At 37.2% G+C, this 15,491-nt stretch overlaps 1 protein-coding gene across 1 annotated transcript in view; it reads right to left on the bottom strand.

The window, feature by feature from the left end:
- The window catches only part of TMC1 (transmembrane channel like 1), a 103,012-nt gene extending 88,846 nt beyond the window's left edge, over positions 1-14,166 (bottom strand). The window contains exons 1-3 of the mRNA XM_007454500.1: positions 14,124-14,166; positions 10,168-10,339; positions 5,466-5,594 (exon numbers count right to left, since the gene is read on the bottom strand). Coding sequence (XP_007454562.1) covers positions 5,466-5,594; positions 10,168-10,292 — 254 coding nt within the window. The 5' untranslated portion in view covers positions 10,293-10,339; positions 14,124-14,166. The remainder of the gene's footprint in view (positions 1-5,465; positions 5,595-10,167; positions 10,340-14,123) is intronic.
- Between the last annotated feature and the right edge of the window lie 1,325 nt (positions 14,167-15,491).

Below are 15,491 nucleotides of genomic sequence, written 5' to 3'. Positions count from 1 at the left end.
CCTTTTCCTAGCCCTGACCCACACATATTCTCACCCATTCAATAAACAGTCCACAGAACAGAATGTTCTGCTTAATGAAGTTTTCTGATTCTCAGAAATGAAGAAAGGGACTCTCAATCCTGAACGTACATTAATGACTTTTAGAGTAAAACTAAAAATACACATTCCTGATCTGGGCCAGACACCCCTGCCCCTCCACCCAGAGATTTTTATCCAGTAGGTTTAAAGATACATGAATGTTTGAACCTGTATCAATACACAGGAAAACATACATTAAAAAACACCATTCCACAGTGAAGGTGGAAAGGTGGCTTCTCTTCAGCCCTAAGGAGCCAATTCTGCTGCCTCAAAAATGCTGAGCTCGGGCTTCCCTGGTAGCGCAGCGGTTGAGAGTCCGCCTGCCGATGCAGGGGACACAGGTTCGTGCCCCGGTCCGGGAAGATCCCATATGTCGTGGAGCGGCTGGGCCTGTGAGCCATGGCCACTGAGCCTGCGCATCCAGAGCCTGTACTCCGCAAAGGTAGAGGCCCCAACAGTGAGAGGCCCGCGTACCGCAAAAAAAAAAAAAAAAAAAAAAAAAAAATGCTGAGCTCCAGTTCCTAAACCACGTTTGAGAGTCCATATGGATTTACAATCCATTCTTAGAGGTTCGTGCTTATGTATTAACTGCTTATATTAACCAATGTTTGACCCTCAGCCCTGAGAATGCTCATGTTCCTAGTGGTAGATAATCTTTCAAAATATGAGAACTACCCCTGAGTCTCCCACAGCATCCTCAGAACCATAAGCTACCATTCCTGAGGCTTTACTCTAAAACATATCTTAAAACCTTGACCCTCTGTAAATTCTGTTTTAGAAGTTTCACAAGTTTTTCAGAGTCCAGAGGCAGATGGGAAGCCTCAGAACCTAGATATAGATCCAAACCTGTGATGAAAATATCTGCTCCAGTTATATTGAGCCTAGTGCCTTGGATTCCATAGACTTAGCCAGATGTGATGATTGGAGGCTACTTCTGGGAATAACATAATCCTTAGACACACTCTCTCAGAGTTTGATGTCTCTGAATGGAATAAAAGGGTGGAGGAAAGCTGCCTGACTCCCATGTTTTAGTAACACTGGGGTAGAGAACCTTTACTACATGTTCTAAGAAGTATTGACCACTATCTAATATGTGATAGGAATCTGTGGGGGAGAAGCTCAATACAGCATTCAGAAACCTACGAAGGGAGACAGGTCGGGCACTGTAGTACCAACGACTTTATCACAGAGGTTGAAATCAAGAGAATCAGGTTGACCATGGCCAATGGTACCAGCTGTGCCGAATACTGCAAAGCCACAAACCAGGAGCCATTTCTGGCTGTGGAGAATCATCTCAAGACAGTGAGCATTGCTGACAGGTGAGAAGCCATAGTTGTTTCTTCTCTGGGCCTAAATCTGTGCTTCCATTCTGCGAGCTGGCTTTCACTCCAACTTTCTGAATCACTGTCTTGATAGCATGCCTAACTTGCTCCCCAGCTACAGGGGTAAGAGGCAGCAAACTTGAATGCTTATAAGGTCCAGCCAAGGAGCGTGAATAAGAGATGTGGCTTGTTTGGGAGCTGTGCACACTGAAGACGGAGTGCCCTGTTAGTAGGGGACAGCAATTGCTTAGCCCCAGCTACTATTTTCATGTAGGAATGGGGACCAGATTTTCTTCTTATCCAGGAGAAGCTGAACATCTGGATTTTTAAAATCTGAAATCTCCCACTTTTTAAAATTTAACAACAAAGAAAAAACATTTTTATAAAAATATACACCCCCAGATGATTAAAATGGTAAATTTTATGTTATGTATATTTAGTCACAATTTTTAAAAAAAGAAACAAAAAGCATGTGGGCCAAATAAAAACCACCTATAGTCTAGATTCAGCTGCAGCCTCCCCATTTTCAACCTCTGCCCTAGTAATAGGGCATGGTATTGACCTTCCTTCCATCCCAACCCTTATCTCTCCCCGCCTCTAAAAATGGCTTTATCCCTGGACTCCAGCCTAAGGCCCCAGGACCTGGAATCTGCCACAATATTACCCTGTGGGTATGTTTTGGAAGATCTGAAAGCGGCTGACCGTGGATTCTGCCAAACTGTCAAGATACCCTCTTTTCTTTGTTGGAGCATCAAAATCAGTTGTCCATCCAGACTGCTGTACCAATGTGCCACCTTCCCCCAAGGCTCCTGGGGTTGCCTATGGCTAAGTCTGCTCCCACCTAGTCCTGCCAGGTCCTGTACCCTTCCTATCTCCCCTGTCATACTGCAGGGAATCAGACAGCACTGAGTCTGTCCTGAGATGAAATAATAATTACAACTTGTGTTTCCCAGCTTTGTGCTATGTTCTGGCACCCTGCTAAGTGTTTCATAAGAAATAACTCACTTTATGATTCCAATAGCCCTGTAAATAAGTAAAATTTCATAAGAAACCCAAGGTCAGAGGGCTACACAATTCATTCAGATTTGCACAGGTATTAAATGGAAGATCTGAGATTCAAACTTAAGACTGAAACCCATCCCTTCTTCACTGCCCTATATGGAAGATGCAGGCAAAGAAGAGTGAGGGGGTATTTCTACACCTCCACGCAGGTGGAAAGGGAGGATATATTTCTTGGCATTTTAATGCAGTTTCACACCACACTTTGACAATTCACAATATTATCACTTTCTAATTTTACAACTTTCTATATACAGTTACCTGTGGTTCCCAGGTTTGGGAATTTCATGGTCAGCAATATTTCAAAACATATTGGGTAGGCCAAAAAGTTCATTCGGTTTTTTCCGTAAGATGGCTCTAGCAGCACTTAGCTGTCTTTAACTTCATTTGAGACAATTTTGTTAGACTGTATGTAACAGCTGTCATATCAGCATGCATTACAAAAAACAACTTATCAAAATTGGTGAGTTTTTGTGTAGCCATTTTAATACTGAAGATGGAAGAAAAAAAGCAACATTTTCAGCATATCAGGCTTTATTATTTCAAGAAAGGTAAAAATGCAAGCAAAACACACAAAAAGATTTGTGCAGTGTATGGAGAAGGTGCTGTGACTGATCGAATGTGTCAAAAGTGGTTTGCAAAGTTTCGTGCTGGAGATTTCTCGCTGGACAATGCTCCATGGTCAGATAAATCAGTTGAAGTTGATAGCGATCAAATAGAAACAATAATTGAGAACAATCAACTTTATACCATGCAGGAGATAGCCGACATACTCAAAATATCCAAATCAAGCGCTGAAAATCATTTGCACCAGCTTGGTTATGTTAATCACTTTGACGTTTGGGTTCCAAGTAAGTTAAGCGAAAAAAACCTTCTTGACCATATTTCCACATGCGATTCTCTACCGAAACATAATGAAAACGTTCCATTTTTAAAACAAATTGTGACAGGAGATGAAGAGTGGATACTGTACAACGATGTGGAATGGAAGAGATTGTGGGGCAAGCGAAATGAACCACCACCAACCACACCAAAGGCCGGTCTTTATCCAAAGAAGGTGACGTTGTGTATATGGTGGGATTGGAAGGGAGTCCTCTATTATGAGCTCCTTCCGGAAAACCAAACAATTAATTCCAACAAGTACTGCTCCCAATTAGACCAACTAAAAGCGGCACTCCACGAAAAGTATCCAGAATTAGTCAAGAGAAAACGCATAATCTTCCATAAGGATAATGCAAGGCCACATGTTTCTCTGATGACCAGGCGAAAACTGTTACAGCTTGGCTGGGAAGCTCTGATTCATCTGCCACATTCACCAGACATTGCACCTTCGGATTTCCATTTATTTTGGTCTTTACAAAATTCTCTTAATGGAAAAAAGTTCAGTTCCCTGGAAGACTGTAAAAGGTACCTGGAACAGTTCTTTGCTCAAAAAGATAGGTTTTGGGAAGATGGAATTATGAAGTTGTCTGAAAAATGGCAGAAGGTAGTGGAACAAAAGGGTGAATACGTTGTTCAATAAAGTTCTTGGTGAAAATGAAAAATGTGTCTTTTATTTTTACTTAAAATTCCAAGGACAATTTTTGGCCCACCCAATATTTTGGGAAACAATATAAGGTTACCAAACTTCTATTTTGCCAAGTAAGGATATTTCCTAAACCTATCATTTAGCATCATTATCACTTCATTAAATGAAAACTACTTTGACACACACACACACACACACACACACGTGCATATGCACATACATTAATAGCTTCATGGAACCAGAAACGCTACTTGTCTTTGCCTTCATTTATGGCTGGTGTACAAGCACATGCATAAGTAGCTCCCAGCCTACAGTTGTGTGGTGTTCCAAAAGCTTTCTGGGAAGACCACTGTTTGGAACTTGGAAAACCTTATTCCACAAAACAAAGCAATAACATTAGAAATGATGCCTAGGTTCCCACCTCATAGGGTAAACCTGGAATATCTTGTTTTATTTTGGATATGAGGTAACTGAGGCCCCAGAAGTTTAAGCCATTTCCTTAAATAACACACAAGCTCTTGCAGAGCCAGGATTAGTAGTGAATTATCCTGATAGCTGCTTCAGTTCTTTTTTCATCACCAGAGACAAAAACACTTTAACATTATTATAGATACACTCTAATGTTTAACGTTATTAGTTAAATAGGCTTGTGGAGGGATAGCTTTGGAAATTCACCACTGTTTATAAAAATTGTTCTGTGTAAAAAATGCAATCTGTATCACATCTGTGAGATGCAAACATGGCTGTCATCACAGACATGGTCCCTTTTATTCATGCCCCACTTCCCCAAACCACCATGCAAAGAAATATAGTGTGATCCTCAGAAGCGAATCTGCTTCCAATCCCAAAAGGGAAAGGGATAAACATTTGACCTTTCTTATCAGGAGTTTATAAATCTATGTGCCTCTGAGTGTGTCAAGACTCAACAAAAGAGTGAAATTGGGTCGCTTACATGTTACCAGGGAATAGCTATTAGCGTAATCCTTAATTGGAATCCCGTTTACTCTTCTGTTGGCTTAGCGTCCTCCCTGTGCTTTAATAAGAGCTGTCACATGAATATATCATTTGAGGCTGGAACCCTGCAGAGAAACTAGAGTGTGCAATCCAACAAACTTGTAAAATTCAAATATATTATCTCTTTCAGAGAGATAGTAATGAATGTATTAAACTAAGGAAATTCTCAGTTCAAGGAACAAATGATTAAAAGTGATCTGAGATTGTAAGACTCCAAATAATGAATTTAATCATGATTGTTTTCTTTTATAATCATTAGCCCAGCCTCTCTAGTGATATATGATATGTTAACTATATGATAGGTAACATATATGTTATATATGACCATGAAAATTCTGTATAATGAGTATTACATATATGATGTACCACATATAGTATTATCTATAATATATAGGTAATACTCAGAGAATTTGGGAGATCAATAGTAGGGAGAATGTTTCTAATTTTGAAAAGTGGCATCATACTTGAGAACTTCAATCTTCTTTTCCATTTTCCAAGGCTTGCATTTGACAGTAGCAATCATTTGTCTATTCTCATCTAACTCTGCCTTCAATCTTTCCAATTCCTCTTCATCGATTTCTTCTTCTTCTTCCCTTAAAACAAAAAACAAACAAACAAAAACCTCCTTTAGTAAAGTTAAGTTTTGCCTGACTTCCAAACTTAAAGAATGCTATCAGATACTCAGATGATCAATGTATAGCAACTTGACTATATGTGGTGTGTGCTGAGATCCACAAGCCTTAGTGCTTGTATCTGAACACTGATGCAGGATTTCTGGAAATATTATAACTTTAAACAATAGTGTTTACATTCTGTAGTACTGAAACCATTTTATGTCCATAGTCTCAAATTCTCAGAACTAGAAAAATGTGTGGAAACAGTTACAGATCTATCAATATGTTTTCTTCTCTTCTTTGTTCCCCTGTACACCTTCCCCCACCGATTCTACATTTAATTGAAAAACTTTATTTTTCAACAAGGATAGTAAATTCGAGGTGAGCATGTCTTCGAAGTGCCCTTAAAAATTTTGTTAGCCCTGTCTCGAGAGAAAGAGAAAAACTGAAATAGGAAAAAATTTAAAAATCTATTCCTCAAAGGTAACTTAATCTGTTAATTAAACTCAAAACTTCAATTGATCAAATTCAGCTTGAAGTATATTTGACAGAAGTGAATCCTTTGAAGAGGCCTTCAAAGGAATTTAGTTTCTTACTGAGCAAATGAGATGTATCTTTTCTCTTCTGTGTTCCTAGCATTGCAAAAATATCAAAAGGTCCAAAAGTCAAAGAAAACAAAATCTAAACATGAACAACATGATTTTTAAATTGAGGAATGTAATGTCCTATCGCAGAGATCCTTTTTTTTGTTTTTTTTTGGCAATACATTGTTTCAGTTATGAGCTGCCGTTGTTTAACTTCAAATTTACCCTCCTCTACTTAATATTGTGATGCTGTGGCTGTGACTCCGAAGGGTACATTTCTGGTTTGTCAGTTGGCTCATTTTTCGGCTGCCCATAGAAGACACTAAGAAGGGACTTGGTCTTTCCTTTGGTTTCCTGTTTGCTTCCTGTGGTGATGTTTACTCTTTAGTGATGCTTCTTCACCCCAAGAGCTGCAGGGCCTTCCCATAGCTGCAGGTGAAACTAGTTTGCCGACTTTCCCGACACTAGCAGAACCAGCTTCATCATTCTCCCCGTAGACACCAGCACCACTTGAGCATTGCCTCCCTCTGCAATAGTTTCAGCTCCGTGGGTGTCTCCTCTATGCTTTTAAGTTTTAATTCCAACCTCTTTCCGTTGTTCCTCCAGCCCCTAGTATGCTATTTGCTTCCTATAGTTGCTGTCACCATGATACTTCGTGTTCTCTTTCACCTTTCCAGTAACCTAGTTAGCAATTATTTATATCTACTAAACAGTCCTCTTATTAAATACTCTCTCTTCAATTAACTGTTGGAGTTTCTTTCTTCTAACTAGACCCTGACTGACAAAAAAAAATGTAATCTGACTCAGTGTTAGTCAGAAACATATTTTGTCGTTCACTAAACTCATGACCACACACAGTAGGGCTATGGCAAAAGGTGTTTTTGAAAGTTTCGGCTGAATAATAGGAGGACATACCCCAAATTTTACAGCCCACCTTATAAAAATGACTTCGCAATCTCCTTTCTCTCCTACCAATCCAGAGTTTTTAATCAGGTCGTGATTACTGAAACAAAAATTTAAATTAACCCTCTAAAATACACTTGTCATTGATACTTTGGTATTTTTTGACCGATGCAGACATTTTGCTTAGACTAGTAATCCTGGTTCGAGAGAACTATGGAAATACCCTTCACTAAGATACAACTCTGATTGCCATTAGGTTGTTTCTATTTTAATTATTTGATATTTATTATATAAAATCCTATGGTGCTGTACAACCATAATAAAATACTCACAAAGAATGAAAGAATGATCTATTTGATGTTTGGATTTACCATGTAACTAAAGCTTATTTCTCTACATTCCTAACATTAATTACGTAGTTTCCTGCTATCTTAAACCCAGTACTTTGTATGTTTTACATATTCAAATTCTGTGATTCCTTCAAAAATGATATGAAATGTCTTCAATACCCTTTTCTGATTATCCCTATGAGAATACTTTTCTCTAAGACTCTAAATCACTTTGTACTTCTCTGGCACATTTATACTGTCTTATTTCATAATAATTTGTGTCTAAGTGGCCTCTCCCTTACTATATTATGAATTTCTAGAGAATGCAGGCAATTGCATATTCATATCCGTATCTTCCAAAGAAATCAGCAAGTTATCTTCCACAGAAGTGGAGCTGGATAAATATTTTTTGAATAAATGTTTATGTACAGAGTTTTTCTGTATATTGGATTACCATCAAATATACTAAAATATAACGATGTCTTCCAAGATCAGAATGTTATGGAAAGACATTTATTTCTACGCTAAATGATCTTAGACTGGTATATTTTTAAAGTCTTTGTTGTTAATTGTTGATTGCTCCAGGAAGATCATGCTGTGCTACAAGGTATAGCTGTTGCCAGCTGAGTTACCTTCAAATATGCAGGTAATTAAAATACTACATTTTTGCATAATTAAAATATGATAATGCATAACTAAAACACTGTATTACAGGGAAACTGCTTTTCTAGGAACCACTCAAAGAAAGTGCTAATCATATTAAAAGGGCATAGCACTGACATGCTTTATCTTCTAAAATTTAGGGCTAATCTGTGTAAGAATAGCTTTCTACCTTAGGTTTGATTTATTTAAAAAAACAGTTGTTAGGAAAAAGGAGGTATAATGTGCTGAATTTCTCAGTGCTATGAACATATTACTTATTCACTTAAAACTGGGTCAAGAAAAGCCTGTAATATTATTAGAAATACTCCAAAATGCCAAATGAGGCAGTGTCTTTTAACCATCTCCAAAGACAGTTAACATTACAACCTTGGATTTAGCTGGTTTCAAGTTTGGCTCTGTGGAGAAGTGGGGAGGGAGGGAGCCAGGGGTGATTCTGGCTTCTCAGAATCAGGATGAGAGTAGGATCAGCTAAGGACAGACACTTTCACAGGGACAAGATTGCCCCAAGTAACAGGGGCCAAGACCCAGTTGATTCATATGGTCCTATTTCTAGAGGTTGAGCACTGATGTGAGGGCCTTGAACAGACCAGGAGACAAGAGGAATTCCCACCCAAGTCATCTTTTAAAAAGGACATCTCTGAGGCACAAGTGGAGAGGAAAAGCAAATTGTGCAACACAACCTCCTGTATCATGCATATGTCTATTGGTGATGTCTTCTCAATGAAATACCACTGTCAGAAGGCATAAGCTTTGCTAGCAGGAAATATTACTACATAATAATAGCAGTAACAATCACAATATGACATGGAACTTAAAAGGGTGTTCTGTTTTTGAAAAGAACAAAGCATAAAAATACTTGAAAAGACGACAGACATAAAAAGTGCCAGAGTCAAAAGGTAAAGCAGGTGATGTCTTAGTATTCAAAGAGAAGAAAGAGGAGGAACTTGGGGAGGAGAAGGAGGAAAAGGAAGAAGAGAAAGAAGAGGAAGAGAGAGATTTAAAAACTTAAATCAACAAAAATATAGTGAAGAAATGGGTAGGGCTACTCTTATTTTAAAAGGAACCATCGTCTATTAATGCTAAGCTTCTCTACCTGACAAAATGTTCGCATAGTTGTATTTAATTACAATTACTTATGAAGAGGAAAATAATAGCTTGTTATTGAATACTGCAATGTGTCATCTTGGGAGGCTATCTTGGAAAGTTCCTCACCATTTAAAGTCCTAGGACTGTTTCAGAGGAGATCCCATCACCTCATGGTGATTCCCATGCCCCACCTGGGGTGGCAGAGGAGCTATTCTCTTAAATCCTTTCCAAGGGGTCTAGGTTTTCTATTAGTAAATGTGTTCTACATGCACACTTTTCCTACCTGCCTGCCATCTGCAATTTTCCAGAAAGCTAAGACTAGAAAATTATTTTCTTGGATTTTTCCTAAACAGCATTTAATATATTATTCTACACAAAGACAGCACTCAGAAAAACGTTGGCCTGGTAGAACTGAAAGACAAAGGGTTATATTAAAAAGGAAATGACAATCCCAATCCTCTGTAAAGGGACAGATAGCTAATATTTTAGACTTTGGGAGCTATATACAGCTCTGTCTCATATTCGTCTTTGTTTTTTTTTTAAATTACAGTTTTATTAAAACTGTAAGAACCATTCTTAGCCCTTGGGTTGGAATTAACCATGGTTGGCCAACCCCTGCTCTGTAAGATAAGTGATTTGGGTTCATTGTTTAGGAGTTTTTCACTTAACTTCAGTAACGATGCACTTAACTAATGGGATAACTTTAAAATATTTAAATTAACTACATATGTCAATGACCTATGACAATTTAGATCTCTCATAAGGGAATTTCTCATAAGTCCATTCTTAATATATATTCATTTTACAATTCTATTTTAATGTCAAAATACATTTAACTAAGTGGAGTAAAATGGCAGATGAAGCCTGTTTTTCTGAAAGTAGGTTTAATTACCAATTTTAAGGCCAGGGAGTGCCTAAAGGGAGTGGTCTTCTTTCAGCATCAGGCACTTCTGAATGAGAAGCAATTTCAGGTAAGAACTAACTTACTCTCCTCTCCTCATCCTCCTCCTTCTCTCTTTTTCTCTGGCCTTCCTCGTTTCTTCATCCTCTGGTTCAGGTTCTGGGTCATCTTCATTGATGACATCTCTGGTCCGTTTCCTCTTTGGTCTCATGCTCTCTCTTCGAGGTAGTTTGTCTTCCTCCTCCTCTTCCTCTTCACCTAAACACAGCAGTTAATGCTTCAGTGAGCAGTATCAGAAAAGTGCTCTCCCGCTACCAAATGTATTCTTACTTTTTGATTATCATTGTCACACATCTGAGACCATAATCCAGCAATTTGCCGTATCAAGATAAGATGCACCATGCCATATATATTTCATGGCCTGCCACTTAATTACATTTATCTAGGGACTCCCCTGGTGGCACAGTGGTTGAGAGTCTGCCTGTCAATGCAGGGGACACAGGTTCGAGCCCTGGTCCGGGAAGATCCCACATACTGCAGAGCAGCTAAGCCCTTGCACCACAACTACTGAGCCTGTGCTCTAGAGCCCGCGAGCCACAACTACTGAGCCCGTGTGCCACAACTACTGAAGCCCACGTGCCTAGAGCCCATGCTCTGCTACAAAGAGAAGCCACCGCGCCGAGAAGCGCGCACACCTCAACGAAAAGTAGCCCCCGCTCGCCACAACTAGAGAAAGCCCGCAACGAAGACCCAACACAGCCAATAAATAAATAAATAAATTTAAAATAAATAAATACATTTATCTAAATTCTCATTTCTTGTGGTTTATCTACTCATATGTCAGTGTTGATCCCCAAATTCTAATAATGCTTAGAATTCCAGCCTTCATTTACTCGGGTAACTAGATGAGTTGGAGTTTAATATCACACCATGATCTCTCAGACCAAGTTTATAGGTTACCAATTCAACACATAAGGGTTGAATGTTTAACCACTATGTGCTAATACTACTTCTATCTCAGAACAAAGAATAAGAATGACAAGGGAATGCTACAAACCAGAATAATTTTGAAGAAATTAATGTATGCCTTGACATTCCTCCTAATTGAAATTATTCTCATTCTTTTTCTTTTTTTTACTTTTTTAAAAAAATTGAAGTATAGTTGATTTACAGTACTGTGTAAGTTTCAGGTATACAGCAAGTGATTCAATTATACATACATATATATATTTTTCAGATTATTTCCCTTTATAGGTTTTTACAAGATATTGAATACAGTTCCCTGTGTTACACAGTAAATCCTTGTTGCTTACCTATTTTATGTAAAATTATTCTCATTCTTGACTTCAAATATTTCTTCTTTTGCCTAGATATTTCTTCCTCTTTTTTAAATGAAATTGATAGTAAATACCTTTGCTTGATCATTTTAGCTTTTTGATTAGAATAGAGATAAATAACTTGTAAATTTAATATAAAACTGAGAGAAATGACATTATTTTATTTTATTCATCAACTAACAATTAATGCCTCATATGTACATAACTTCTTCGGAAGCTTCCAGGTAAAGAGTAGAGGGAGAATTCAGTTCCTTCCTTCACCATTTATGACATACATCCTACTTCACTTTCACTTTTGTTTTTTAACTTCTGATATTTAGAGTCAACTTCTGATGTTTATTACAAAACACAAATATTACTCATAATTATCACTATCTTCTTAAATAGAAGCTACTTAGGGAAAAATTTGTGCTTTAATGGAAAACTATGAATTGTCTGCACCATACCCTTCTGTGTTACCTGATTCTGATTCTATGGAAGCTATTTTGTAACTTTGTAAGTTACGGATAACTAGATAGCAATGCAAAATAGTTCTGGTCTGTAGACAAGCAAGCGAACTCTGTTTAATGCAGAGACAACCTTCCACCACTGAAAAAGAAAATGAAAGAAAAAATCCCCAAAACAGTCATGCCTTATTTGCACAATCATTTCAATATTCCTGATCTATAAATATATCTGTTCTTTGAATTTTCCTTTAACTGGTAACTGCTATAAATGCCTCACCAGATTCCTCATTTATTAGTTAAATGTCTTGATTTTTACATATGTGTGTGTCATTATTTTATCTTTTAAAATCTTTTTGTTATTTTTTGTTATCTTTTTAACATTACTTATCAAAATTTTTTTATTGATATTTCAAATCTAAGATCTAAATATTACCATTATTACTGAAGTTTGACTAACAGAGAGTAACTTTTCTAACCGGGTTTGGAAAACTATATTTTGTCATCAAAACCAAGAATGAGTTTCCATTTGTTAAATACTGTGGCAAATGTTATATGTTATTTGAACCCCACTCTGGCATTCTGAAAATTTACCCAGCCTTTATTATTCATTTTAGTCACTAATTATAGAAAGAACAGAGCCTCATAGGAACTGAGAAACAATTTCACCCACAAATAGCTCGAAAACTCTAGCAGCCACTTACTACCCTGCATTTTAGTATATTTCATATTAAGGCTAAACTATTAAGCTTGCAGAGTTTGACCATGGATGAAAAGTGTATTATTGTATTTATATTTTAGCACTTAGGACAAAAAGGCTATATTTAGTGCTTTAACTAGTTTCCAAATATTCAAATTCTTAAAAAAGGAATGTTTTACAGTTGCCTACTAAAGGTGGATTTGCATACATTACCTTTTGGAATGGGCTTGATTCAGTTTTGAAGGGTAGCAAAATATACCACGTCGAAAAGGCATTCTGAATATACCACCCCAAAATATGCCACTTTGGTGTATTGACTATTTTGAGCTGTAGCACTTGAAAAACAGCAAATGCAGGAAGAGACTTTCTCTGAACTGCTCTTATCTGCTTAAAGACAGAGTCTCCAAAAGGAGCTCAACTGTCATAAATCCCCTCCCCAGGAGTTTCATCCCCAAGGAAGATAGACTATTATCACAGGAGAGGAGACTATAGGTCAACACCACATGCAGACACACTTTATCATAAACTATCATAATTCCCATCTATTCTCCTAAAACTTATTTATTCTCTCTCAAGAGACCTACATGCCCTCCCTCTCCCCTCTTTAGATGGTGTTCAAATCTAAATTTTAAGCCACCTCACAGTTACTCATTTTCCTGGATATCTCCCATGTATACATGAGGTGTATGTGTTAATAAACTTCTGGTTTGCTTTGGGTTTTTTTCTTCTTAAACTGTCTTATATTATAGGGGTATCAGCTAAGAACTCAGGAGGGTAGAGGAAAAATTACTTTTCCTCCCCGACAGTAGTCAAGTCATAGCATCTAGGATCTATGTGAGACTCTGGGCTGTTTTCATGTAAAATGTACCAAATTAATGAAAACAACTGTCATCATGAACATTCACTGGCTGTCATGTTGGGCTCAGGTTTCTAACTGACAGTGTTGATGTATTCTCTAATTGAACTCTTCTTGAGATGCTGCTCTTTCAGTTTTGGTAAACTCAAAACTTTTGCTCATATAATGATCTTTCTCTGTTCCAGTCCATGAGGGGTCTACATGCCTGGAAAGGGGTCACAGCTCTTGAGCTGAACCTACTCAAAGTAAAAACAACAGAGCAATTCCGACAAAATACCCTCGAATTCAGTACAAAAGAACAGGTTTTTTCATTTTTACTGAACCACCTGATCAGTTCAGTCAAAAAGGTCAATCTGTTATATTGTAATAGATTCAGCCTTAGAGAAAAGCTTTTAGGACAAAGATTTTCATGGGGGAAAATAGTAAAGAAATAAAAAAGCAAATTTTTTCTGAACTACCATCTACTTACTCATGAGTAAATTGTAAATTGGGTGGAATGTGTGCGTGCCAATTGAATGGAATCTCGAGTAGAAATTCTGTTTGATGGTCTTGAACTCTTTTGTGAGACCATGGAAAGTCATCCACACATGCTTCTCTGCTTGCATGTGGTAGCATATTCCCACAAGACAAGAGGGTGAATCCCCTGAATTCACCGCTATTCCACAGGAAACATATCCCAAGTGGGGATATGTCCATCCTCACTTACTTGAACTTTCCTCAGTATCATCTTCTTTTTCCTCCACTTGGATTTGCACTGTTGAAGAAAGAAAAAATATAGCAATTCTTTAAATGATGGTACAATTGTTAATAACTGGTTTTTACTGTTATTATTTTCATTGTAAAGTTTTTTGTGCAGTTAATAAATTTTTTCAATAAACTTGTCAAAATAAGCATTGTTTATTAAAGATATACAAGTCACAATATCTTATACAGTGCTGTGCAAGGACTTCTCTGCTTCATCGTCTTCAACGATTTGCAAAACATACCAATCATAAACCTGTCAACTCAATTCAAAATAACTTCAACCAAAATAAATTCTGTACTGCAATAAGCAGACTTAGGGTGTGTTGGGTCATTTCATTCTATGGTAAAAGGAATTGTTGGCAAAGCTATATACACATGCACAAACCACTTGGTTATTATAAATAAAGTGATTAAAATAGACAATATTTCATTATGACCAGGTACCCAGTGTCAAAGAATCTTTCAAGAATGCTTAAAACCTGATACTTCCTATTTCAATTATTTCAATAGGTATTATATGCAGACAGCTTAAATCTTCCCATATATGATTTATCTTGACTATGTGGAGACAGGTGATTCTACAGTTCTTTCCAAGACAAAGAGCACTTCTTCTGTCTACTCCTCACCTCATCCTCAGCATCTTGTTTTTAGATTTGCTCCATTTTTATAAAGGCATATAAAGGTTTTATAAAATTTTAATGGTACAGTAATATAGGGAAATATATTAATTGGCAGATTTTTTCCCCTTGTCAACTACTGTCCATTCATCACAGGTTGAGTCAGCCAGAGACAAAGATCTGCAAATTGCCATGGTAAAAATTACAGTAGACTATTTCTTTAAACCATGAGTCTAGTAACTCATTTAAAATATTAATTTACATATTTTTATTTAAGGTGGATGGGCATAAGTCCATAAAAGCAAAGATAACAAACGATGTTGCTGTGAACAGAGGAAACAACCTCTGGTTTTGTTTCTGCTCAGCACTGTCAAAGGTTATTATTCAGAACTTGACAGGCATATTGGAAAGGCAGCACATTCAGAGTTTAAATTCCATTCACAAAGAAGATTATTGTAAAAGCACATTTTGCCTTTAAACAGCATCTGCGTAAAAATTTTTAGGATATGCAAAAATTTTATCAGTCAACATCAGCCATAGAATATGAAAATAAGTGTTCTTTTGTTCAGAGTGGACATATGCCTTCTGTCACCGGTTGTAACTGGATCTGCACAGGACAAAGGTCTTTATGTCACTACCGAGAGTTCGCAATAGTGAAGGCAGACACTTCTCAGAGATATTTTACATTCAACGATAGGCCATGGTCTTTATTT

The sequence above is a fragment of the Lipotes vexillifer genome, unplaced genomic scaffold, assembly GCF_000442215.2.
Source record: "Lipotes vexillifer unplaced genomic scaffold, Lipotes_vexillifer_v1.1 scaffold108, whole genome shotgun sequence".
NCBI classification, from domain to species: domain Eukaryota; kingdom Metazoa; phylum Chordata; class Mammalia; order Artiodactyla; family Lipotidae; genus Lipotes; species Lipotes vexillifer.
This window is presented reverse-complemented; position numbering and strand designations above follow the sequence as displayed.